The following is a 27,343-nucleotide window of genomic DNA, read 5'->3' as shown; positions in this document are numbered from 1 at the left end:
CTGAGAATCTTGACTGCACTGGCATCGTCAGCTGGAGAGTAAGATCAGGGAGGTGGCGATTTGTGTCCTTCAGTGCCTCGCTCTGCACCCACCTCCAACTCTGCTCAGCGTGGCCTCCAGGGCTGCCAGCACCAAATGCCTAATCTCACTGCTCTGTTGATGCAGCATTACACTTCTGCATGAGTTTGCAGTTTGTTCACCTGTTGGAAGCATAGAAGGACTAAATACTTGGAACACACTGTTCTGCCCCTTGCTTGGAAGTTCAGAAAACTCTTGGTGATTTATAACTTTGTGGCGAATCACTGCTAAAATTTATGGCCTTTCCTAGTGTGATCCAGGCCGTGTCAGCCGAAACAATTCCAAAATAACAACTGGATTTTTGTTGTTTATTTTAATGCTGAGCCACACTGATTTTAAGCCATTATTTCTGAAGTTCTAACAATATTGGCCTGTTGGCCATCCACCACTTCCTCACCCCTACCCCAAAAGGGCCAGGAGCTGGCAATTGGCCTTGGAAGTGTCTTTCAGCCTCTAAAGGCTGCCGTTTTCTTACTTGTAGAATGGGCCTGCACCGTAGAACAATTGTAAGATGTGGTCATGAGCGTCTAAGAGAGGGCCATGCACTTTGTAAAGTCCTACACACGCCCCTCTTTGTGGGCCCTGAGAAGACGGCCCCACCCTGTGTAAAGGGTCTGAAGAGCATGTACATTCACAGTGACAAATCGGCTCTTTAGGGGACCATCAAGGTGACTCCGATGGTCGACTCCGGCAGGATGTTTTAGGACAGTGTCATTTTGAAGAGACCCCAAGCGATGAAGAAGGATCTGTAATTTGAGCTCTCTGTAGAAACACATTGCATCCTTATAACTTATTTGCCTCTTTTTCACCCTCTCAAACTAAATGGAGCATGTATGAATGGCTCATGTAAAATAAAGCTTATATTGCCATAAAATTAATCTCCTTACTCTTTGAGCTTGATACCAAGTAAAAACCACATTGTTCTGGATGGTGGCACATGGTAATTTTTTATAGTCTTTCTAACGCTGATTTTATTCATTTTTTTTTCCAAAATAGAAAAAACGAAATTACATTGTTAAATCTTTGGCAAGAAAGGAAGTAGCGCTTAATAATGTTAGACAAGAGAGAAAGAATTAGGAAGTTCGCTTTGATTTATTCCCCCTTGGCTATAGAACTGAGGACTGTACCAGCATTCATACTGATCTGGTGCCCAGAAAGGCTACCATGAGAATGAGGTCTGCATTGGGAAGGTGGCAAGAGCACGTGGAATATCCCTGTTTTGATGCAGAAGCACAATTGATTTTTGAGAGCTTCAGTGGTTAGACTTTAACCCCATTCTCTCCTTTTCTTAAGAAATAAGCCCCCGAGAGGACAGAGACTTAGTTTCTTGCTACTCATAGCTATCCTGTTTGTACTGTTCTTTTGTTTTTATTTTTGAGACAAGGTCTTGCTTAGTCACCCAGGCCGCATGCAGGGACGCGATCAAGGCTTACTGCAGCCTTGACTTCCTGGGCTCCAGCGATCCTTCCACCTCAGCCTCCTCAAGTAGTTGGTATCACAGGTGTGCTACCATGTCCAGTTAATTTTGTATTTTTGGTAGAGATAGGGTTTTGTCATATTACCCAGGTTGGTCTTAAACTCCTGAGCTCAAGCAGTCCACCCACCTCAGCCTCTCAAATTGCTGGGATTACAGGTGTGAGCCACTGCATCTGGCCTGTACTGTTCTTACTTGCTGCAATATAAAAGATTTTTAAAACTTTTCTAGATTCTTATGGAAATACTGCAGTATTTTCTGGTTTCTCTTTTAGGAGTTGGTAAAATATTAAAGAAGATCAACAAGGCCATCGTCTCCAAGAAGAATAAAGACATTGTGACAGTGGCTAACGCCGTGTTTGTGAAGAATGCCTCTGAAATCGAAGTGCCTTTTGTTACAAGGAACAAAGATGTGTTCCAGTCTGAGGTCCGGAATGTGAACTTTGAGGATCCAGCCTCTGCCTGTGATTCCATCAATGCATGGGTTAAAAACGAAACTAGAGGTGAGTGGCCACAGTATGTCATATGATTGCATAGTTTGTGAATGAAAGCATGAGTTAGACTCCAGGGTTCAAAGTGGCGTCTGCAAGTCCAATCCAATGGCCTGTCGGTTGAGAAACTTCTGGACCCAGGGAAGCTCTGTTCGGTCTCCCACCTTCCCCTTCAATCTGCCATCGCTCACTGTGCTCCTGGGAGGTATTTCTCCTGTAGTTTGGGCAACAGAACAGAATCCAGCCCCTCCACTGTCTCCTCTCCTTGCCATATCTGGTCTCCAGCGTCCTTGCCCACCAGGCTCTTGTCAGTTTGGAAGGTTTTCGTGCTCATTCCTTCCTGTTTTTGCATCTGCCTCTCCCTTTACCTGGAATGTCCTCCTCATCCTTCCAGATTGATTGATCTCTTTGCCTTCCAGGCCTCTTGCTTCTGCCATTGCCAAAGACATGGGTACCCTGTTGTCCGTTATGATTAGCATACAATTACAACTTTTACACACCCCTTCATTACAGCCCTTTCCACATCTCAAAATGATTACGCATTTGTAGGTGTCTCTTCTCCCATTAAATAAAGTAGAGTCTAATGTTGGTGTTTTAAAACTTAATTTGTAGGCCAGGCACAGTGGCTTATGCCAGTAATCCCAGCACTTTGTGAGGCCGAGGTGGGTGGATCACCTGAGGTCAGGAGTTCGAGACCAGCCCGGCCAACATGGTTTATCCCATCTCTACTAAAAATACAACAATAAGCCAGACATGGTAGCGGTCACCTGTAATCCCAGCTACTTGGGAGGCTGAGGCAGGAGAATCGCTTGAACCCAGGAGGCGGAGATTGCAATGAGCTGAGATTGCACCCCTGCACTCCAGCCTGGGCGACAGAATGAGACTCTGTCTAAAACAACAGTAACAAAAACAAACAAACATAAACCTTAATTTGTAACCTGGAGGTCCAGGTGGAGACATGCAGGAGGAGCTGTAGGTCTGAAACAACAGGAGAATGTGAAGTCTGGGAGTACAGACTTGGGACCCTTTTTCCTTTTTTTTTTTTTTTCTGGAGACAGGGTCTCGCTCTATCTCTTACGCCAGAGCGCAATGATGCAATCATAGCTCACTGCAGCCTCAACCTCCTGGGCTCAAGTAATCCTCCCACCTCAGCCGTTCCAGTAGCTGGAACTACAGGTGTGCACCACTACGCCTGGCTAGTTTTTTTTATTTTTTGAAGAGATGGGGTCTCACTGTGTTGCCCATGCTGGTCTTGAACTCTTGGGTTCAAGCAGTCCTCTCGCCTCAGCCTCCCAGAGTGCTGGGATTACAGGCATGAGCCCCCGTGCCTGGCCATAGAGCCTTTTTTCATAGAACGGAGAGAGTCTATAGGGAGAAGAAGCCCAAAGACGAAACCTAGGGAAACTGTGGCCTTTCAGGGTGTGTTTCTTAAAGTGTGGTTACTGGTGTCCCTGCAGCAGAATTATCTGGGCTGTGTGTTGAGAAGGCAAATCCCTGGAGCCCAGCCCACTGCATTGGAATCTCCGAGGGAGTGGCTGGCAACTCCCAGTCTGCCTCTGCCTCCCATCACCATTCTTACACACCCAAATGTTGGAGACCCATTAGCAGAACTAGTGAAGGGGTGGACAAAGAAGGCTCAGGGAGGGTGGAGGAGATCCCAGGTGACTTGGGTAAATTCGTGGCGTCCGTTCTTAGTGGGACCTGGACCATGCAGTCTGGGTGCCCTTCCTAAAACCATAAACCATCAGGAGGCCAGCACATATGAGGGTGTTCAGTGGAGTTTCCAGGTGTCTGGCATCTGTAGGCTTGTGAAGAGTGGTCGGAAGCAGACGCCCTCAGGACTGGTTCTTGGTCCTGGCTCTGTGGCTGGAGCTGTGTGACTGTGACATGTCATTTTGTCCTCTTAGTCGCTGCCTTGATCTGTAGAATGGTAATATTAAACCACATTAGTTAGACCATGTGGCAGTCTTCAGAGCACCTGGAGAAAACCCCCACGTGTGCTGGGAAGAAGCATGGAGACCCCTGCAGCGCTTTGCAGCCCTGTCAGCCCTAACTCCCCTGTTTGTAACAAATATTTTTAATACTCTCTTTACTATTCTGAAACGAAATTCATACATCATATTACCCTATGCACACACACACACATTTTTAAAAATTTGAGACAGTGCCAAACTGTAATACAAAGGAAAACAAAAGAAATGTATATATGTAGTTCAATAGGTAAACCCTTGGGTACAACTACACTCAAATACATAATAAAGTAGTCAGAGTCTCAGAATAATTGTGAATTGACAGCTATAAAAGCAGACAGACAGGCCTGTTGTACTGGTGACTCATAAACGTGAACTTTGTTACTATTGCTGATGCAGTTTTTCTGTAATGGTGCAAGACTCTTGATAAATTTCTGAACAAAACAAAGCACAGGCTCTGCTTGATTTGCATGGGAGTCACATTCCTGGCAAATTCAGCATACATGAAAAGGATCCAAAAAAAAAAAAAAAACCCCACCCTGTGTTTACACATGAGAAAGAACGAGGTTCTGGGCTCGGAGAATTATAAGTAGGTGTCCTACCAATGCAGAGATCCAGTGGGGTATTTAAAAGCCATGGGAGAAGCAGCACAATTCTTCACTGGATGGGACTGTTTTGAACATTGCAGGACAGATAGCATTTCTGGCCACTGGCCACTGCCCACTCAATTAAAAACATCCCTGCTGATTTCCAAAACTGCCTTTACCTGGGGGTGAACTGCCCCCACTGAAAGGTACATGACCACATGGTAGAGCTCAGAAGTGACTTGGAGCTCAACTGTCTGTGTCCGGAAGATTGCTGGGTCTGTCTCACGGAAATGATAGTTCCTTCCCTACAGAGAGTGGGAGAGCCCAACACACAGGCCTTTTGCAGTACATCAGGGATGGGTCTGGCCTGTTGGCCTCTGCAGCCTCGGCGTCTCATCCTTGTACTCTATGTTCCAGCCACACATGCCTCTTCCCAGTCCCCTTACTCACCATCCTGTCTCCTGTTGGAGAACCCCACACACACAGCCCTGCTGCCTACAGTGCTTTCTCTCCCTCTTCCCTGGTTAAGGTTGACCCGTTTCTCTACCATCCCACGAGTGGCAGGCATGAACATTTAAAGCACACGTTCTGAATTTGAATCTCGGTTCTGCTACATACTACCTGCACAACCTCGGGCAAGTTATTTAACCTTCCTGTGCATCAGCATTCTCATCTGTAAAATGGAGAGATGTAATAGTGATACCTATTAGAATAATTCTGACAATATTAAGGCTGGTGTGATGATATGAATAATACATATAAAACATTTAGCAACGGGCCCTGCGCTTAGTAAATGTTCAGCCAGTGTGAGCTATTTTTATAGCCGTTATCTGAAGTCCCATCCATCTCAGACCTCGCCGACTAGGTCAGGTCACCCTCTTCTTATCCCTCCATAGCCTTGAGTAATTCCACTTTAAGGTATTTATTAAAATTGCAGCTGTATACTTTTCCAAGTTATTTTATGTCAGCCTGCACCTCTCTAATTCATAGTTTTTGAGGCCAGATTTCCTTCTTGGTTTCTTATTTAAGAGAGTACCAGGCATGTGGTAGGTAGGTAGGTATCCAAGGACGGACAGATGGACGGATGGATGGATGGATGGATGGATGGATGGATGGATGATAGATGTCTATCTGTGGCAGTTACTGATGGCAGCTTTCCATGTGCCTCTTTGCCTCTAAACTATGCATTTTCTTTTTATTTCTTCATGTCCCCATATTATATCTTAGTCCTCCCAGGGGCAATTGGAGGCATTATTTGTCTCTGTAAAAAGGGGCTAAGAACATTTCTTCAGACACTTATTGAGCACTGCCTATATGCTCAGTGTAGTGCTAGGAGTAAGCAAAAAGTGAACGGCAGAGTCTCATGCAGGTCTCAGTGTAGTTGGGGGAGGCAGACACATTAAAATTAGCTAGAATAAAATACTGCAGGTGTCATGGTGGGCCAGGCACTGGGCTTTACAGAAATCGAGAGCAGAGGCATCTCTTAGGAGGTGGCGAGGATGATCAGACAAAATTTAGATTTAGAAGTCCAGGGGACCATTGAGCTCTGTGTTAAGGGCAAGTAGGAATTGAACTTGGTAATGTTCCCAGCAGAGGCAAGAAACAACATTCACTATTGGGAAGTCAATTACGAGCTTGCTAGTGGGATGTCATAAAATTCTAACTTCGTTCCCACAGGACAGCGTGTGTTTGCAGCCAGCCTTGTGCTGAGTTGAATGATGGCTGTTTATGGCTTAGGTATTTTCCTTCCTTGTCCTGACTTAAGGCAGTGTTGGTGCCCCCTTGTGGAAGTAGTGAGTGGTGATGGAACTGTCTTAGCACACTGTGGGAAACGTCAGTGTTTATTTACCATGACTTATGTAAACACTTGTTTATTGTACATCAGAATCCTCTTGAGTTTCATTTAAAAGGACTTAATGCTCTCACCCCTGAATTAGATATTCTCGCTTCTTCAAAAGCTATTGGTTTTACTCTCACCATGTAAAGTAGTATAACTTGCATTTATAGTATGCATTTATACACATACACACACACACATATATATTTGAGCTCATAATGCAGTGAACTAAGTTTTAATAGCTTTGGGCATTAGTGATCCCTATTTAAAAACACACACACATACAGACCCACACTTACACAACTGAACCTTCAAAGACCTCAGAATAATTGTGAAGCTACCTGTATAATAACTGTATAATAAAAGGAAGCTAACTGGAAGACCAAACCTTCAGCCACAGGTAGCATTTTGGAAGACTCTTTCAGCCACCGGTAGCATTTTGGAAGCATCCTGAAATGATAAGAGTTGTGTTCACTCCTTCACTTCTGATACAAGTAAGATGGACCATTCCCAACATCTTGTAAAGAGCATTTTCCTCTAAAAGTAGGAGTTCTAGGACAGGCCTTATTTTTTCCTGTCTTTTTAAAGATATACTTTATTTTATTTTGTGTTTTTTTAGAGACAGGGTCTCATTCTGTCACCCAGGCTGGAGTACAGTGGTGCAATCATAACTCAACACAGCCTCGAACTCCTGGGCTCAGGCGACCCTCCCACCTCAGCCTCCCAAGGAGCTGGGATTACAGGTGCCTGCCACCATACCCAGCTGGCTAATATGTTTTTAATTTTTATTTTTTGTAGAGATGGGGTCTAGTTCTGTTTTCCAGGCTGGTCTCAAACTCCTAGCCTCAAGTGATCCTCCCTCCTCGGCCTCCCAAAGTGCTGGGATTACAGGCATAAACCACTGTGCCTGGGCTTTATTTTATTTTTCATTGACCCATAACAATTGTACATATATGGTGTACAGTGGTAATGCTTTGATGCATGTATACAATGTGTAATGATCAAATCAGAGTAATTAACATTTCAGTTACCTCAAACATTTCTCATTTCTTTCTGGTGAGAACATTCAAAATCCTCTCTTCTATTGCCTGTAATATTAGCACCTTGCTTCATGCCTGATCCATAAACAAAGACACTGATTTTTTGTTTCCATTCTTCTTTAAGCAGTTATGAGGCCTTGTGATATCCAGAGATTCCAAAATAATGTTTGACGTTTCTAAAATCTTAAGAGAAATGAAGCATTCACCCTTAATAACATACAGGCTGAAGTGTTTATTTTTGACTGGGATTGAATTAAACCAAGTGGAGCAAAACAGAACAAAATTGCTTATCTTGTACTGACCAGAAACCCTTACTACCATTTATTGGCGCAAAAAAAAAAAAAAAAGAAAAAAGAAACAATTCATTATCAAATATAGCTTATTTGGATGAGTAAGATTTTTTTAAAAGCATGGACTTGCAGGGAATTGATAATAAAAGAATTCCTTGATGAAAAGTTTCGTAACCCCTAGCTAGGGGTTTCTAAAGTCTTTTCGGTTTCTCTTTTAACTTCTTTTTAACTTTAATATTTAGTGGGGGAGGGGGAACCTAGAAAGTACAAAGGGGTAGTTTTAGAAGATTCTCTTTAACATTCCTTAAAAATCCTTTGATTTTTCATTCTACTTGATGACAACTGCCATTTGCCCTCAAGCCGGCCAGCAGTCCTGAGGTTATTTTTCCCTTGTTTGTTCTTTGGCTTCACAGATATGATTGACAATCTGCTGTCCCCAGATCTTATTGATGGTGTGCTCACCAGACTGGTCCTCGTCAACGCAGTGTATTTCAAGGGTCTGTGGAAATCACGGTTCCAACCTGAGAACACAAAGAAACGCACTTTCATGGCAGCCGACGGGAAAACCTATCAAGTGCCAATGCTGGCCCAGCTCTCCGTGTTCCGGTGTGGTGAGTTCATGCTCAGCAAGGCCTGTTCTAGGATATGCTGGCGGCAGAAAGGCCCTTGAGTGCTTTAACTTAATTCAAGAGTAAATCTAACTTTTCATCTTTTAAAAAAGTGGGAAACAGAGCAGGGTGCTGAGAGGCAGGATTTTTATAAAGCTCACGTAAATCTGTGTTATGTACAAAGGTGACTATGCATAGCATAATATGCATAATGTATGCATATGTTATGTACAAAAAGTATTAATGCATGGCATGTGTAGGCTTTTTGGTTGAAAACTTAAAGACGAAAGGACAATTCATGAAATAAGTATAAGTGAGCAGTAAACCTATGAAGGCATCAGCAACTCATTAGCAGTCTTACATTACCAAATTAAAAATTGGATTTCTTTTTTACTTAGCAGATTGGCAAAAATTAGGAAGGTTGATAAAATCCCTTGGTGGCTTTGGTGGGGAGGAAGCAGGACCCTTGGGCACTGTTTGTGGCAGCGATCTGTGGTCTGAGGACTTCCTAGGGTCCTGGCTCTGGCAGTCCCACTCCAGGGAATCTATACTCTGAACATAAGCACATACTGACAAATAAATATAAGCCAAATACAGATATACAGTGGAATGTGTATGTGATCATGAGACTTAGATTTATATAAGTGGAAGGATTATGCAATATATGGTTGATTTCAGAAAACGAGATATAGAACAGCAGATGTCAATCTCACATGTAAAATTCTTTATATTCACATGTCTATAGAGATAGGTCTCAGAGGATGTTCAGTAAAAAATGTTAATGGTAGGATTTCAGAAAAATTATTTCTGAATTTGAAAAAAAAAGTTATCTGAGATAGAGTCTCACTGTGTCACCCAGCTATGGTGGCACAAACATGGCTCACCGCAGCCTTGACCTCTTGGACTCAAGCAGTCCTCCCACCTGAGCCTCTCATGTAGCTGGCACCACAGGCATGCACCACCACGGCCAGCTAATTTGTTTACTTTTTGTACAAATGGGGTTTTGCCGTGTTGCCCAGGCTAGTCTTGAACTCCTGGGCCTAAGTGATCCACCTGCCTTGGCCTCTCAAACTGCTGGGATTAAAGGCATGAGCCACCGCGCCAGGGTCAAATGAAGTTCTAAAATCACTTTGCCTGGGATATGAGCAGGTGGCCGTGCTAGCGTTTCAATGAAGTGATTTTATTTTAGGTCAATCTTTTGTACACACTTTACAGTCCATAAAAAAATAAAATAAAAAGTGAGGGGGCCCTCATTTACTGTATGTTTCTCTTGCTGAAAAAAAAACAACAAGTTAATAGTTCAATATTAAAATGCAAGGATTCCATTAACATTCCTATGGAAGATTTCAAAATGTTTTTTTTTACAGAAATGTAACATGCATTTCTTGAGTAGACAGGCTGTTCTCAGAGAGTTCCATGTCACGGTAGCTCTTCATTTGGAAGCTGATTTGCCTAGGATATATGTGTGTTTTACAGAAAATAATGCACAAATACGTTCTTATTGTCAAAGATTTAAACCGTACAGAGCCCCCATAGTGTGTTGGTATCTTCCCTCTTTCCGTGATTCATGCCTTGCTTCTTCACCCGCTTCCACCCTGCCCTGGGCCCCCTTGCTCTCTGGCTTCTTGCTGGGTTGGCTGGTGAGAGCCAGCAGGCGATAGGAAGGACAGAGGAGAAAGGGGTCAGGGTATTTACTTCCCAGGCCTCCGCTTACGGAGTCATGGGCCAGCTGCATTCCTCTACCAAAGGTTTCGGCTTCTGCCAGGGGATGTGCCCAAGAGCTCTTTCTCATTGGGTCACCACCCCCTCTTCCTCCCTCCCAGCCCAAGGCTAGCCATGGTGCCCACCGTTTCTTGTCCAGGGTACTGTCCATCATGTTTCTCTGTATCCTGTCTATGCTTTACAAGTGGTCCTTCATCAAATTCTGCCTAAATGGCCCAATTTGATGTCTTATCTGTTTACTTTCTGCCCTGACTGATCTGTACCTAATTCAGACCAGAATAAGAAAGTCCCCTGCTCACTCCTTTTCTCATTCCCTCACAAGTAAACATGGCGAACGGCTTAGCTCACCCTTCTCAACCTCCTTTCCATGCCTGTCATCGGGTTTCACTGAGGAACCTGGAACTGGACGCGACTCTGTTCTGGGCCATGCAGCAGAGCGTGAGAGTGTCATAAGTTCCCTGTTTTCTTGCTTTGGCCAAAACCCAGCTTCTCATGATAAGACAGGGAAGGATTGTCTTGACAGGGCTGTGAAGAAAGTACTACCATTTACAGTGACCCCAGGTGGCTGTTCGTTTCCGTTTCCACAGACCGTCCGTCACTTTCTGCCTGTTTCCTCACTCTGACCTACAGGAGTGGCCTGGCTCAAACTGCTCTGTCCAAACCCACAGGGCCCAGGGTGCCACCTGTCGGATGCTTCCTGGGCCTCAGCCATGCCTCACTATTCCGGGTCACTTTGCCAAAACATTGTCATTCAGTTTATCTGCCTTCTTGACTGTTCTCCCCAAGATATCATTAAGGGCTCTGAGAATATTTGCTTGATCACAAAAGGAGAGTGAACACTAAGAAGAAAACATTTCTGATTTATGCCCCATAAAGTAGAAGCACTTCAAGGGTAGAAGCTTTTCTATTAAGAAAAAAAGAAGCCTTAAAATCATTTTTAGTAGAATTCTATTTCATGCTCATTGCAAAATCCTCAGTATACCTCAATATATATGTGGCAGAAAGTAAAAGTTCCCCTAAAATCCTGTTTCCTTGGATAAAAATTCCTATTAAGTATCAAGTATATCATTTGAGAACCTTTCTAGGGATATGTAATATATGTCTGAAACTTTTTGCATACATAGGATTGTACTGTAATTTCTATTCTATAATCGGCTTTCATTAGACAGTGGACAACTTTTTGTGCCAGTTCATAAGGATTTACTTGATTCTTTTATCAGCCACGTAATATTCCATAATATAAATGTATCTTAATATCCTATGGAAGGCCATTTGCTTTTTTTCTATAATAGCACTGCAGTGAGTATTCTTGTACATACATTTTTCAATACTTGCATCAGTAAATTTCTACAGGTAATTTCCTGGAATAGGAATGAATGGCATAGGAATCTCCAAGTCAGTTGTTACAAATGTTTTATGGTTATGAATTTAGACATTTGATACTTTATTTTGGAAAAAAACCCACAAAGAATAACATTTATATTTCCATCTTCTTTTCTCCTGAGTTTCCAGCTCATACCTCTCTGTTCACATTACGTCTTAACTTGGTTGCCCACTGAATTCTAGTCGCGTAGATGAAACTCATTTATGCCAGGCACCGTGGCACACACCTGTAATTCCAGCACTTTGGGAAGCTGAGGCAGGAGGATCGCTTGAACCCGGGAGTTCAAGATGAGCCTCGGCAACAGAGTGAGACCCTCTCTCTACAAAAAAATGTTTAAAAATCAGCCAGGCATGGTGGTGCTCACCTGTGGTCCCAGCTGCTCAGGAGTGTGAGGTGGGGGGATCACTTGAGCCCAGAATGTTGAGGTGGCAGTGAGCCCTGATCACATCACTGCTTTCCAGCCTGGGGAACAGAGCAAGACCCTGTCTCAATAAATAAATATACGTATTGCCCTTGCCCATTTAGTTCTCAACCCATAGTTCCTTAGCAGCAAATGGCACCAATACTCACCCAGTTGCTTACGCCACCCTCCTTCCCCAGCTACGCTCTCCGAACTCCCTTTGGACTCCGGCCTAGAATGTAGAGTGCTGCACACGGCGGGGCATTTTGCTGTTGTTTTTTCAAAATGTCCATTTCAATTTCTACTAAAGTACAGTCTAAAAAGTTTCTTAAGTTCTCAGGAAATCCATATTTACTTGTAGTAGAAGGTAATTGGAGGGACTTTCATCTATGAAGGTTTTCTGATATTAAATATTTAAGATACCCTCCCTGATTGTACAAGCTGAGTTCCTAACATTTCAGTGAGCCTAGTTACGTCTTCCCTAGTAGCACTTAAAGTGGAAATCGGATTACTTTCTGGAAAAACTGGGTCACCCGAAACACCACTTAGAGAAAGTTCTAAATCTCCTCCACATTTTTAATACTTGATTCTTCACTTATTATCTCCCACCATTCATCTAAGAGAAAATCCTTATTTTCTCTTTTTCATCTCTGCTCCTTTTCAGAGTTAATCAACATATTATACTTACGTTTTTATACACTGCAGAAATGATCCTTGTTAAAGAATACTCAGTCTGCCTTCCAGAAGTTAAAGAATAGAGAGCATCGGGTAGGGGATTTCAAAGGGAAAAGCTCTGGGATGACGAGAGGCTCCATGCTCCGACACAAGGCTCCCAAGTCCCCTTCCTTACTTGATTCATTCTGCTTGGGAGTTATGCTTTTATCAGCTACGTAATATGCCATGTGGTTTACCTGGGTGGGCCAATTTTGTGTTTAGACTGTGAGCAGGGACCTCGCATTGCAAGAAGCGAGGTATTTTACACAGTGTCTTACATCACTAGATGGCAGTTTTTGCTGTGGCCCAGCTTATGCTGAGTTCTTGGTATGTGTTGTCTCATTGAATGTTCCCATTCTGTAAAGTAGGTGCCATTATTATAGCTTTTTACAGATAAACTAAGACTTGGAGTCAAGGAACTTGCCAAAGTCTCAGAGCTAGTGTGCTGCAGGTGCAGGATTTGAATACAGGTCTTATAACCCCAGATCTCGTGGCCTTGGCACGTGCCCTCTATAAAAGGATGCAGTGCTTGAGTGACCAGGTAGACAGAAAAGGTGTTATTTTATCTACCAGCTCCTCAAGGCACCAAATAAAGGTAAGTATGGATATGTCTGATGCACCCTGGCTACTGCTGGTCATCAGTTTCTGTGGTCAGAAGCAGAAGGAGTGGGGGGAACTCAGTCATCAAGCAGAGGTGACTGGATGCAGAATGGTTCATGGTTATTAGTGTTACTCGTCAGTTAATGATGGATCTAGGCAAGGATGGATTAACTGGTGAAGCTGGATGAGATCTCTCCTCCCTCGAACACATTCCAGCTCATAACTTTTCATTATTCATTACTTCGATCCTTCTTAACAGAAGAGTAAACATTTCTAGAAGCAGTTAACACCTCCAGGTCCTTATTTCATACCCTGGAGCCATCACTTATTAACCACTTCCCAAATTTCACAGTTTCAGAAAATTAGCTCTGCCAGAATAGGGACTTAATGTTTTCTTCAAGGATTAAAGAGCTCATTAGGAAGTGATTTTTTTCTCACTTTCCCATTGATTTTTCTGTTTCTGCTGAGACCATTTTGTTATGCAGGCTAAGAGTAAAGACGAAGAATCCTCTCTTTCATTCTTAGGTTGCCGCAAGACAGAAGCCAGGCTCAGGTGAGAGTTCGAAGCACATGGGAGCTGAGGCGGGCTGCACCTGGGTTACTGAACAGCCCTGCAGGAAATGCAGCGTGCTAGGACCAGGAGAGCCCCAGTTCCTCTGCCAGTTGTCTATGTTGTTTCGTCCTTAGGGAAAAACTGTAGTGTCATCCTGTAGTGCCACATATTCTAATAACCTCACTATTTTTATCATATTTCAGTGTTCCTCAAGTTCACTCTCTTTCCCTCCCTTGGTGTCTTTCTCTTCATCTCTCCCTCTGTCCATCCCTCCCAACCCTGTTCTATGGAGAACTGGCATATTGAAGTTCCCTGTCTTAAAAGGCAGTGATTGGCACATGTCATCTCCAAAGAAAAGATCAGTGAAAATCATGCAGGAAACTTGCTTTCTCTCTTCTTGTTTGCTGAACTCCCGAGGATGTGGAATCTGTTTTGTCTGTAGAGCATCTTGTAGGTAGACTGCTTTCCATGCTGGCTTACATTATTCTTGGGTTTTCATTATTGAGTAGAAGTACCATAAAATATCTAAAACCCCAATGGTGATTCCTGGAATGGGTGAAGAGTGAATAGGGCAGGGTGGTGAAGTAGGAGGAAGACAATCCTTGGTCTAAACCTCCACATGAGCATAAGCTCTTCATGGTACTGAAGGGACTTTTTGACATATCTCATTGTATTTAAAAGACTGAAAACACATCTGTGTCATCGTAGTATGGATGAAAGTACAGTGACGTTTAATAGAACTCGATGTGCTTTCATAAGGAGCTTCATTTTAGTTATTTATTTATTAAGCTAGACGTTCATGAAGACCACGGCAGCCAGTTTTTCTGTTATACCCTAAGAGTTAGACTCTCCTGGCTCCTCACTTCTTAGCCATGCATCCTTTGGAGGTCACTTCATTTCTCTAAAGGTGGCTTCCTCAATTGCAAAATAGCGCTTCTTATGCCTACCCCACGAGGTGCTGTAGATCCTCAACCTGTTGCGGGATATAGGCCTGGCACAGAGTGGGCCCTGTGGATGCTGTGTATCCCTCTCTCTCTTCACATGCACATGTAGGCTTATCCAAAATGAGGACTATAGGAAATAAAATTGCACCATGTTGGGATTCCTGCTCAATGAGTCAATTTTAGCTGGTCTTGTCCCCAACACAGCAAAATGGGTAATTACGTGAGATAATGGATATGTTAATTTGCTTTACCATAGTAACTATTTTACTATCTATACGTATCCCATAACGTCATATTGTGTACCATAATATACACAATACAGTTTATTTAAAAAAAAAAACTAAAAACAAAAAGGAATGATTCTAAGGCAGCTTGAATGTATTCTTTTATTCATGTAAGGGTCAACTTCTTGCAAAGCACTGAATTTTAAGCACTTTATGATTTAGTTAAATTCTCCTCAACAGAATTAAAGTGATTTCAGTGATACCCAAAGGCATTCTGTCTAGACTGAAGAAAGGAGAATTCTTCACCGGGAAAGGAAGAAATAATTGTCCTTATCTTTGTCCTTCTAAGGAAGCTATTTGTGGAAAAGGGAAGTTCTCCAACTGAGTTGCTCTCTGAAGCTATCCCGGTGGCCAGCAAGCACTCATGCCACTTCTAGAAGTCAACAAGGATACACTGAACCTGCTTCTGATTTCTTTAGGGTCGACAAGTGCCCCCAGTGATTTATGGTACAACTTCATTGAACTGCCCTACCACGGGGAAAGCATCAGCATGCTGATTGCACTGCCGACCGAGAGCTCCACTCCGCTGTCTGCCATCATCCCACACATCAGCGCCAAGACCATAGACAGCTGGATGAGCATCATGGTGCCCAAGAGGGTGCAGGTGATCCTGCCCAAGTAAGTGGCCCCTTCCCCTCAAAGAAAACAGTGGCATTGTTCAATCAGCAGCTGTTATGTCGGACACCAGACAACATGAGGCAAAAATATGGCACATCATGAAGCCTGTTCTGTTCTGCAGAAATTTCATGGTGAGATTACGAGGCCATGCTTTTCTAAACGCTTTTATTCAATGCCTGTGCTTCCTGTATGGTAAGATGTGGATCGTAAGAAAGGAGAGAGGGCAGCCTTGGTTTCTAAACCTTCACATGAGCATAAGCTCTTCAGGGTACTGCAGGGACTTTTTGACATATCTCATTGTATTTAAAAGACTGAAAATATGTGTGTCATCATAGTATGGATGAAAGTACAGTGAAGTTTAGTAGAACTCCATGTGCTTTCATAAGGAGCTCCATTTTAGTTTATTTATTTAGCTAGAAGTTCATGAAGACCACAGCAGCCGGTTTTTCTATTATACCCTAAGAGTAAGAGAGAGATGGAATTCGAGCTGTTATGACTTGAAGCCATGGGAAAAGTAACCCCAAATCCTGTATGAATCTTCATGTTCTAACAGGTCAGCGAATGCTTTGTCCAGAACTGTGAAGAAGCAATGAACGTTGTTCCCTTTCTATCAGCTTCTCAACATTGCTGCCTTCCTACCATCCAGAGCTTTTAACAACCCAGGTCTTGGTGGTAGTGGAGAGTTCTAATAGCTTTTGATTCTTTGGTCACCGAGTTAAGTAATCAGAGTAACACATTCACAATAAGTGTTACTAATCCTTTCAAGATTTTTATTTTTATTTTTATTTTTTATTTTTTGGTAAAATAAGCCTTCAGGCAGGCAATGCTTGATATAAATAAATAAATAAGATGGTGGCATCATAGGTCTCAATGGGTGAAGAACAGGTTCTTAACCATTATAGCCCATCTGTGGTGAGAATCTGCCCCCCTCTCCTTGGTGCTCTTCCACAGGATGAGATCAAATCTGATAAAGCATCCTCTGATGATAGTAACTGACATTTACACATCTATATCCATGTATCCCCAAGGCCAAGTAGTTCACAAATATTCAGGAAACCTATGTTATACCCAAATATAATACCATGTCACCTATGCCTAATCTTTGCTCCTGTTTTAATAGTAAAATACTTTGAGAATCTCAAAAGGGGCTGGGCGCGGTGGCTCACGCCTGTAATCTCAACACTTTGGGAGACCGAGGCGGGTGGATCACGAGGTCAGAAGTTCGAGACTAGCCTGGCCAACATGGAAAAACCCCGTCTCTACTAAAAATACAAATATCTAAAACCCCTAGCCAGGCATAGTGGTGGGTGCCTGTAATCCCAGCTACTTGGGTGGCTGAGGCAGGAGAATTGCTTGAACCCAGGAGGCAGAGGTTGCAGTGAGCCAAGATCGCACCATTGCCCTCCAGCCTGGGCGACAGAGCAAGACTCTGTCTCAAAAAAAAAGAATCCCAAAATGAACTATCAGGAATGTTTCTCCTCTCTTTTGACCATCTCCAATCCCAATAAGGATGGCAGGTCTTAGAGCAGCCAAGATGAATATGGAGAAACTTTAGCTGGATATGGGGAAGAATGACAGATCTTCCAGAGTACTGGGAACTTGTTAACACTCAGCCTCCACGTCAGTATAAAAGAAGTATGTTTATGTTTGTAGATCTTCCTAAGTATTGGAACAGGGGGCCAATTACACCTCAGGGTGGGAGTGCCCATTCTTGCCGTTAGTATGTACGACTCATTTTGCCAACTGTTTGAGAGTTGAGGTGTCCTTTACTTATCTAGTATTTAAATTTGGAATTCAAATTTAAGATGCAATTCAGATCGGTATTCAGATATTACTTTAAAAGAATCAGTTTGTAAACATGCACCGACTCTATCATGTTGCGGCATTTATAGCCTCGTGATTTTTTTCTCCATTTCTGCTTTCATGCTAGGTTCACAGCTGTAGCACAAACAGATTTGAAGGAGCCGCTGAAAGCCCTTGGCATTACCGACATGTTTGATTCATCAAAGGCAAATTTTACAAAAATAACAAGTATGTTCAATTCGAAATGTATTTGTATACTTGAAGAAAGTGTTACAAACTGAGACTGATTTGTTCAGAGGAAAAAGGATCAGAATTAGGAATGTGTTGCCCTAAAACTGTACAAGGTTTCGATATATTGCCAAATGATGCTATTGACCTTTGTTTATTTATTTATTGACCTTCGTTTATTTATTTTTTTCTTTTATCTTTTTATTTCAATAGTTTTTGGGGTACAAGTGGTTTTTGGTTACATGGATCAATTATATAGCGATGAAGTCTGAGATTTTAGTGCACCCCTCCCCCAAGTAGTGTACATTGTACCCAATATTTATTAGTAGATTTTTAGCTCCTCACCAACCCACCCTCCTCCTTCTGAGTCTCTGTAGTTCATTATACCACTCTCTATGCCTTTGCATACCCATAGCTTGTCTCCCATTTATAAGCAAGAACATACAGTATTTGGTTTTCCATTCTTGAGTTACTTCATTTAGAATAATGGCCTCCAGCTCCATTCAAGTTGCTGCAAAAGACATTATTTCATTCTTTTTATGACTGAGTAGTATTCCATGGTATATACATACCTCATTTTCTTTATCTAGTCATTGCTCTCGACCTTAAATTTAAGTAAGCGTCCTTACATTTTGCACGTACATTTCATGGGAAGCCCCAGTGACTACATAAAGGAGTATTTCATGTATTGCTTTTATTAATATTGGCTCTGACTTAGATATTGTCGCTCTGTTTTCAAATGCCAACTTTTTCCTTTTGCTTGAAAAAATCAAGACTGCAGGCATACACTATACCCAGATATGTATTTTGGCATTTCATGCTCATTAATCTGAAACAATATAAATTCAAATGAATCTGATGAAAATTTTTCTTTGCCAAAGCAATTAAGGCTTACTTTTCATTTGCCAGCAGTGTATGTACCTTTCTCTAGAGTTATGTTTGAATGGTCAGTCCTTTGTTCTTTAAATTTAGAACATAGCAATCTTTCCAAGGAACAGTCATGGCTTGAACATGATTTGTACTCCAGTTTGCAAATAACCTTGAATGGTAAGAAATTAGCTCATTGCCAGCTTCAGTTGCGTGCTAGTAAACACCTAGTACCTGTTCTGGGGACAAACATGACTGCCCTGGTGAACCTGAGCTCCGTGGATATTCTCATAGCCGTTAATCCCTCATGACTCAAACTCAGGCCTCCAGCCCAGCAGCATTAACATCACCCGGGAGCTGGTTTGAAATGCACAGTCTTGGGTGTAACCCAGACCCACTGAACCAGAATCCATTTTAACACAGTCCCTCAGCCCAGCAAAGACTGAGAAGTACCATTTTCATCTGCACGTTGCCCTTCGAGGTTATTCATAGCCGCTGAAATGCTAAATAGGGGGTATTCACAGGAAGAACCAGGTGCCCCACATTCTCCTGGAGAGTTCTCTTTAACACTGCATGTAACTTGGGCCCTATAAATGTGCATCTCAGTCACAATTTGGTCATATTAGAGCTGGGCATTGGTGCAGATAGTTCAAAAGCAGATGACACAAAAAGCACATTTTCCCTTTGCATCCAGACCTATGTCCCATCCAGACTCATGTCAGCTTCAGTTTGCATTCTCTGTGAACGCTATACCCGGTGGGTGCTGCTGGAATGGTCAGAATTTGCTGAGAAGTAAAGTGAGTTCACCAGAAGGTCCCTGAGACACAACTGCATGTATGCCTTGGCCCTTCCAGGAGAATCTAAACTCTTCTCTTGTTCAGCACTCTTCTCTCACTCCTATGGCCATGACATGAGTGGCTGTTGTGAAGAGCCCGGATTTACTCTGCCACTAACTAGCTGTATGATTGCAGGGAAGATTACTTCACATTCTAGGGCTCAGTTTCCCCATCTGTCAGTGCTGTCTGAAATCCCTTTTGCATCTGCATTCTGTAACTGAAAAATAATCTTGTTGCCTTGCTGCATCCAGAAAACTGGGCTTCCTTTTTATAGCTCTGCTCTTTTCATTTTTTAAATACAATTCTAGTGATCAGAATTGAACTGATAGAGGCACTAAATCATTTGAGGGCCTGGGCCCCTCTCCAGAAGTGAGTATCACAGTTCACCTAGCAGGGACTGAAATTCACAAGTAACAGCTGTCTGCAGCCTTCAACACCAGGACTGTCAGAGGTCATGTCTTCTGACACTTTAAAAATTGGAATTTGCCATGGCTTTGAGCTTTGAGGTTACTTCCCCAACCAACCAATGGCCTGTCGATCAAACAAATGCTGATACTGTTTTATTTTCTGGAAACAGGGTCAGAAAACCTCCATGTTTCTCATATCTTGCAAAAAGCAAAAATTGAAGTCAGTGAAGATGGAACCAAAGCTTCAGCAGCAACAAGTAAGCACTGGGTCACGTGGCAGGACTTCCTCTAGCAGGGGAGCAGACACACTCCTGTATACTCATTGGTTGAGCAAATATGTAACGCACCCTCTTTCCAGCCAGGCACTGTGTGTGGGTTGACCCTCGGGAGACAGCAGTGAGTACAGACAGATTGAAGACCTGTAACCACAAAGCTCAGAATCTGTTTCATTAAAGAAAAGCATTTCAGGGAGAGAAACTCCTCTGGGACAGGAGTCAGCAAACTTCTATAAAGAGCCAGAAAGTATGTATTTCAGATTTGTGTGTCATACCGTCTCCATCACAGCTTCTTAGCTCTGCCATTGTAGCATGAAAACAGCCAACAACAATACAAGTAAACAGATGTGGCTGTGTTCCAATGAAACTTTATTTATAAAAACAGGATTTAGCCTGGGAGACTTGCCTTGAGGACAATGGTTTGCTGACCCCTGCTCTCAGGAGGATAAAACATGTTCTGGCTTCTTACTGGCAAAAAAAGACCAATCTTCAGATTTAAACATAAAATAAACAACAAATACTTAAAAGAAAATAGGCAATCAGGTCTATCCAGGATAAACTGAAGAATTCGCCAGCATCTGTTCAATTGTGGCAGGATTGTTTTACAGCCTTCCTTGATAATTAGAACATCCACATCTGCTTCCTCCTCAGTGGTTTACATAATGAAGGAGAAAACAGAACAATCGTAAGTCAGTTTTTTTCACCCCTCGTTATCTGTAGGAAATTAGATGAATAGATTTGGCCAACTCTCTGAGCCCATAAAGTGAAAATCTTAGCTACACTTGCAGCTGGGTCAAATATCCTGGTTACTGAAACATACCAGTTATACTCACAATGGATGTGTGACTGCCTTTCTCAAATAAATAAATATATATATATTTGAGACGGAGTCTCGCTCTGTCACCCAGGCTGGAGTGCAGTGGCCGGATCTCAGCTCACTACAAGCTCCGCCTCCCGGGTTTACGCCATTCTCCTGCCTCAGCCTCCCGAGTAACTGGGACTACAGGCACCCGCCACCTCGCCCAGCTAGTTTTTTTGTGTTTTTTAGTAGAGACAGGGTTTCACCGTGTTAGCCAGGATGGTCCCCATCTCCTGACCTCGTGATCCGCCCGTCTCAGCCTCCCAAGTGCTGGGATTACAGGCTTGAGCCACCGCGCCCGGCCTCGAATAAACATTTTTAAAATTCCTTTAAAGTAGCATTTAAAACAAAGACCCTGGAATAAGAGGGTTGGAAATTTTAAGATGCTTTTTATCTTTTCTAGGTAATTTTAAGTAGTAACATCTAAAAGTCATTGACCAATTTTGCCGAGTGTAACTATCAGGACCAGCTACATAGTTTGTGGGGTCCTGTGCAAAATGAAAATATGGAGCCCCTTGTTCAAAATGTATTTAGAGTTTCAAGATAGCAACAGCAGAGTATTAAACCCAGTGCAAGGCCCCATGTAACTGCCCAGGTCCTCCTGTCTTAGTCTGCCTAGGCTGCCATGACACAATACCATTGACTGGGTGGTTTAAACAACAGAACTTGCACTTCTGGAGACTGGGAGTTCAAGATCAAGCTGTTGGTGTTGGCAGGTTTGTTTCTCCTGAGATCTCTGGATCTCCAGAGGTTGCCCCTCCCTGTGTCCTCACATGGTCTTTTCTCCATGTGACACATCCCTGGTGTCTCTCCCGCTTCAAATAAGGACAACAGTCCTATTAGAATAGAACCCTACTTAACCTTCATTGCCTCCTCAAAGGCATTATCTCCAAATATAGTCATATTAGAGGTTTGGGGCTTCAGCATATGAATCTGGGGGGAGACACAGTTCAGTCCATAACACCTGCAATTTAATACTTGTTTTTAATAACCCTGGGAAAAGGCCTTGCTCCAGCATAACTGCAGGTGTTTCCTTTATAACATCAAGCCCAAGTGTTCAATACTTTATGGGGTTTGAGCAAGAGGACTGAGCCATTACAACAGGCATGTGGTAGTAATGCCACACGCCTACCCTTCCTTGAGGCCCTGGCTCAGGCTTATTAAGTGGAAGCAAGCCTGGCAGACAAGGAATGACCAAGACCCATGAGCCTAAAGAAGTTTGCTTTCCAAGTCAGATGCCTACACCTGGTGAGTTGAACAGCAGAGGTAGTAGGTCCTGGATGAGTGGTCTACATTCCAGTGCAAAGGAAACCTAAATAGTGTGCCAAAGGAGAAGGCACAGACACGAAAGCTAAGAATTGGGCTGGGCCTTTATATACAGAAAAGATTTAGAGAAGCTAAACAGGACCAGGGGCCGGGCGCGGTGGCTCATGCCTGTAATCCCAGCACTTTGGGAGGCTGAGGCGGATGGATTACTTGAGGTCAGGAGTTCGAAACCAGCGTGACCAACATAGTGAAACCCCGTCTCTACTAAAAATACAAAAATTAGTCGGGTGTAGTGGCGCACGCCTGTAGTCCCAGCTACTCAGGAGGCTGAGGCAGGAGAATTGCTTGAACCCTGGAGGCGGAGGTTGCAGTAAGCCGAGATCGTACCACTGCACTTCAGCCTGGGTGACAGAGTGAGACTCCATCTCAAAAAAAAAAAAAAAAAAAAAAAAAAAAAGGAGCAGGGACTTTATCAGCAAAGCAGATGGTGTGAATAAAAAAATAGCTAATAATAACAATGAATATGCATTAGGTGTGTTTAGTGACAAACACTGTTCCAAGAGCTATAATATATCTTATGTCATTTAATTCTCATCAAAACTCTATGAGGAGTAAGTACGTTTATCAGAGATGGTGCTTCTGTAGAAGAGATGACACAGTAATGTAAAGGGCCTGGCCCAAGGTAGGCTTAGTAAATGGTGACCACTGAGCCTGTTGTAACATGGTCAGCCTATGGGACAAACATTAAGTGTGTCTTCAGACACCAGCCTCTGAGGCTCCATGAAGCTAGCTAACTTGCTGGCCTTATGCTTACATGGCCTCATGTAATATGCACAACATATTTTCCTTTTCTTCCCATAGCTGCAATTCTAATCGCAAGATCATCGCCTCCCTGGTTTATAGTAGACAGACCTTTTCTGTTTTTCATCCGACATAATCCTACAGGTAAGTGACTCTCCTCTTCCATCATTCCCTCTTTGTTAGAATTTCAAAAGGTATCTTGCACTCTTCATTATATCCAACAGTGGTGCCCATAATCCATTTCCCTAATGTCAGTAGTTGCAAATGCTTCGAATATAACCACCCATGTTAAAGAGAGAGGAAAACAAAGGCTGTGTTTACAGATGTGATGGAATCTTTTACACACTGACAAGATTCTAGGTTTTGTGGATTGTTGTTTTTAACAGAGAGGCTCAGCATCCCTTAGGAACACTTTTGACCTCTATTGACTTTTCCATATTTATATAAATGTGGTCGTTCAATTTTGCTAGAAGCTATATAACTTCAGCTTTTGTGTATTAGCCTGTTCTCACGCTGTTATGAAGAAATACCCTAGAGTGGGTAATTTATAAGGAAAAGAGGTTTAATTGACTCACAGTTCCACATGGCTAGGGAAGCCTCAGGAAACTTACAATTATGGTGAAAGGCACCACTTCACAGGGTGGCAGTAGAGAAAATGAGAGCCGAGCAAAGTGGGGAACCCCTTATGAAACCATCAGATCTCGTGAGAACTCACTCACTATCACGAGAACAGTATGGGAGAAACCGCTCCTATGATTCAGTTATCTCCACCTGGTCCTGCCCTTGATAAATGGGGATTATGACAATTCAAGGCAAGATTTGGGTGGGGACACAGAGCCATACCGTGTCACTTTATAAGCCCACTCTTTTGAAATACCTTGCTCTGGGAGTCATGGTTCAAACTTGGCTCTGGCCTTAAGCCTCATCTTTAAAATGAGGACAACAGTAGTGCTGACTGCTTATTACAATTATGAAGTATAAGTTTATCTTTGTAGAGAGGTTGGCTTCTTGTTGGTACAAGAGTAGGCACTAATATGTATATTTTAGCTTTTACTATTTTATGTAATCAGTAATACAAGATAGTTCCTTATCCTCTTATCTCATTGCATCTGTGATGTTCTAATTGGCATGCTCCAGAACTGAGCCAGCCAATGAGGGAGCTTCTCGCCACATGTGGCTACTTAACATTAACTTTAAAAATTCAATTTCTGGCCAGGTGCGGTGGCTCATGCCTGTAATCCCAGCACTTTGGGAGGCCAAGGCGGGTGGATCACCTGAGGTCAGGAGTTTGAGACCAGCCTGGCCAACATGGCAAAACCCCATCTCTTAAAAATACAAAAAATTGGCTGGCCATGGTGGTGGGTGCCTGTAATCCCAGCTTGTTGGGAGGCTGAGGCAGGAGAATTGCTTGAACCTGGGAGGCGGAAATTGCAGTGAGCCAAGATTGCGCTATTGCACTCCAGCCTGGGTGAGAGAGCAAGACTCTATCTCAGGAAATAAAAAATAAAATTCAATTTCTTAGTCACACTAGCCACATTTTAAGCACTCTCTGGCCACATGTGACTAGTGGCTACCATGCTGGACAACAAAGATATAGACCATCTCTACCACTGCAGAAAGTTCTAATGGGCAACACTATTGAGCAAGAGGTCAAACATGATTGTTTGTTTCTTATTTTTTATTCATCCTTGTTTCTTATTTTAAGGATTATTAATTTAGAGCCATGCATTGTTTTCTTTTAATTCTGTAGGTGCTGTGTTATTCATGGGGCAGATAAACAAACCCTGAAGAGTACACAAAAGAAACCATGCAAAGCAACGACTACTTTGCTACAAAGAAAGACTCCTTTCCTGCATCTTTCATAGTTCTGTTAAATATTTTTGTACATCGCTTCTTTTTCAAAACTAGTTCTTAGGAACAGACTTGATGCAAGCGTTTCTGTTCTGGGAGGTATTGGAGGGAAAAAACAAGCAGGATGGCTGGAACACTGTACTGAGGAATGATTAGAAAGGCTTCGAAATGTCTAAAAGATTCTTTAAACTACTGAACTGTTACCTAGGTTAACAACCCTCTTGAGTATTTGCTGTTTGTCCAGTTCAGGAATTTTTGTTTTGTTTTGTCTATATGTGCGGCTTCTCAGAAGAAATTTAATCAGTGTGACAGAAAAAAAAATGTTTTATGGTAGCTTTTACTTTTTATGAAAAAAATATTATTTGCCTTTTAAATTCCTTTCCCCCATCCCCCTCCAAAGTCTTGATAGCAAGCATTATTTTGGGGGTAGAAACGGTGAAATCTCTAGCCTCTTTGTGTTTTTGTTGTTGTTGTTGTTTTATATAATGCATGTATTCACTAAAATAAAGTTTAAAAAACCCATGTCTTGCTAGACAAGGTTGCTGTTGTGCAGTGTGCCTGTCACTACTGGTCTGTACTCCTTGGATTTGCATTTTTGTATTTTGTACAAAGTAAAAATAAACTGTTATGAGTAGTAAAAATAAAGCTATCTCTCTGCTATTTGAAAATACAATAGAAGAAACTGAGCCTTTTAAACATACGTCAGCGTCTTCTTATAAACCTTTGTACTTATGTAAACATCAGGAAATTCAAAGCCCGGAAACTTTTCCTATCCTTTTCCTCTAGACCTGACAATCAAACATTTTTACCCGCTTCAACACGCCTCATTTTATAGATCACTGCAACAGAGTTAACTACTACAGTAATCCTAGTTCTAATCTTAGCTACATTCACTCCAGCAATGGCTAAGAATTCTCAGCAAAGAAACGGATTTTGTAGCAAGTGCAGAATGAAGTTGCTGGGTGCCATGTATTTTGGAAATCTCAGGGAACAGGGACTGTTTCGTTTTTGGTGATTGGTGATAGGCAGGAGATTTTCGAAATGACAGGTTTTTTGTGTTTTTTTGTTGTTTTTGGTTTTGGTTTTTTTTGAGGTAACTTTCCAAGTTGAACTCAAACATCGTAATTCTTTTTTTTTCCTTTTTCTTTTTATAGAGATGTACCTCGCCATCTTGCCCAGGCTAGTCTTGAACTCCTGACCCCAAGTGATCCACCCACCTCAGCCCCACAAAGTGCTGGGATTACAGGCATGAGCCACACTGCGTTCAGCCTACAAACATCCTAATTCTGATGTTACCATTTGCCTGCTTTTTAAAAAACTAATTTCTTACAGATTTATGTGGTCTAACCTAAATCAGAATTTAAGTTTAAAATATTTACCAAAACTTAAAAACATTTTTTCTTTTTAGCCCTTGAGTCCTCCTTGCCTTTATACATTAAAACCTCACATTCGGCACTCCATCAGTTTGCCATTTGGAATTATTTGTCAAGTGGGCTGAGCTTTGCTGTTCACAATTATGTATGTGTACTTTGTTTTCTTCTGTTTTTCTTTTTTGAGACAGAGTCTTGCTCTGTCACCCAGGCTAGAGTGCAGTGGCGTGATCTCGACTGGCTGCAACCTCCACTTCCCGGGTTCAAGCAATTCTCCTGCCTCAGCCTCCCCAGTAGCTGGGAGTACAGGCACGCACCACTGCCCCTGGCTAATTTTGTATTTTTAGTAGAGACGGTTTCACCATGTTGGCCAGACTGGTCTCAAACTCCTGACCTCAGGTATCTGCCTGCCTCGGCCTCCCAAAGTGCTGGGATAACAGGCGTGAGCTATCGTGCCCGGCTTACATTTTGGTATCTTTAAGTCAATGGTCTGTAGGCCTTGTCTTACTTCAAAATGATCAAATTTATGGAAACTCCTTTCCCTGAGGGAAACTGAAATAAATTTAGACTTGGAGACTGCCACAAAAAGTACAGGCCTGTGATAGATCATTTTTGCTGTGTAGACATGTTTTTTTTTTTTCCTTAAAACTTTTTTTGGGAAATTTAAAATTCCATTTCCATGTTGCTATCTAATAATTGTTTTTGTTTAGAGATAGGGTCTCAGTATGTTGCCTATGTTGCCCAGGCTGGTCTCAAACCCTTGGGCCTCCCAAAGTATTGGGATTACAGGAGTGAGTCACTGCACCAGGCCCCTAATAATAATGTTATCTGCAAACATTAGCAGTGTACTTGGTGTGATAAAGAACAGTGATTTCTCATTTTGCAAAGTTCTCATTTACACCATCACTCCAGGATCTCTCAGTTGCCCAGGCTGTAATGCTGTGGTGTGATCATGGCTCACTGCAGCCTTGAACTCTTGTGCTCAAGCAGCCCTTCTGCCTCAGCCTCCTGAATAGCTAGGACTTACAGGCATGCATCGCCACACCTGGCAATTTAAAAAAAAAATTTTTTTTTGTAGAGATGGGGGTCTTTGCTATGTTGCCCACGCTGCTCTCAAATTTCCTGGCCTCAAGCAGTCCTCCAGCCTCAGTATATAGACATGTTTGAGCAAGTAATTTATCATATAG

At 42.5% G+C, this 27,343-nt stretch overlaps 1 protein-coding gene across 4 annotated transcripts in view; it reads left to right on the top strand.

Moving 5' to 3' along the window:
* SERPINE2 (serpin family E member 2) overlaps nt 1-25,431 on the top strand; it is a 65,721-nt gene extending 40,290 nt beyond the window's left edge. For 3 of the 4 annotated variants that reach the window (XM_025404360.1, XM_025404359.1, XM_025404361.1), the window contains 7 exons: nt 1,827-2,054; nt 8,180-8,377; nt 15,395-15,593; nt 17,524-17,624; nt 19,905-19,991; nt 22,996-23,079; nt 24,686-25,431. In XM_025404360.1, coding sequence (XP_025260145.1) covers nt 1,827-2,054; nt 8,180-8,377; nt 15,395-15,593; nt 17,524-17,624; nt 19,905-19,991; nt 22,996-23,079; nt 24,686-24,723 — 935 coding nt within the window. In that variant the 3' untranslated portion in view covers nt 24,724-25,431. The remainder of the gene's footprint in view (nt 1-1,826; nt 2,055-8,179; nt 8,378-15,394; nt 15,594-17,523; nt 17,625-19,904; nt 19,992-22,995; nt 23,080-24,685) is intronic. The other variant, XM_025404362.1, reaches the window with a different exon arrangement.
* Nucleotides 25,432-27,343: the final 1,912 nt, after the last annotated feature.

The sequence above is a fragment of the Theropithecus gelada genome, chromosome 12 (genome assembly GCF_003255815.1).
Source record: "Theropithecus gelada isolate Dixy chromosome 12, Tgel_1.0, whole genome shotgun sequence".
NCBI classification, from domain to species: domain Eukaryota; kingdom Metazoa; phylum Chordata; class Mammalia; order Primates; family Cercopithecidae; genus Theropithecus; species Theropithecus gelada.
This window is presented reverse-complemented; position numbering and strand designations above follow the sequence as displayed.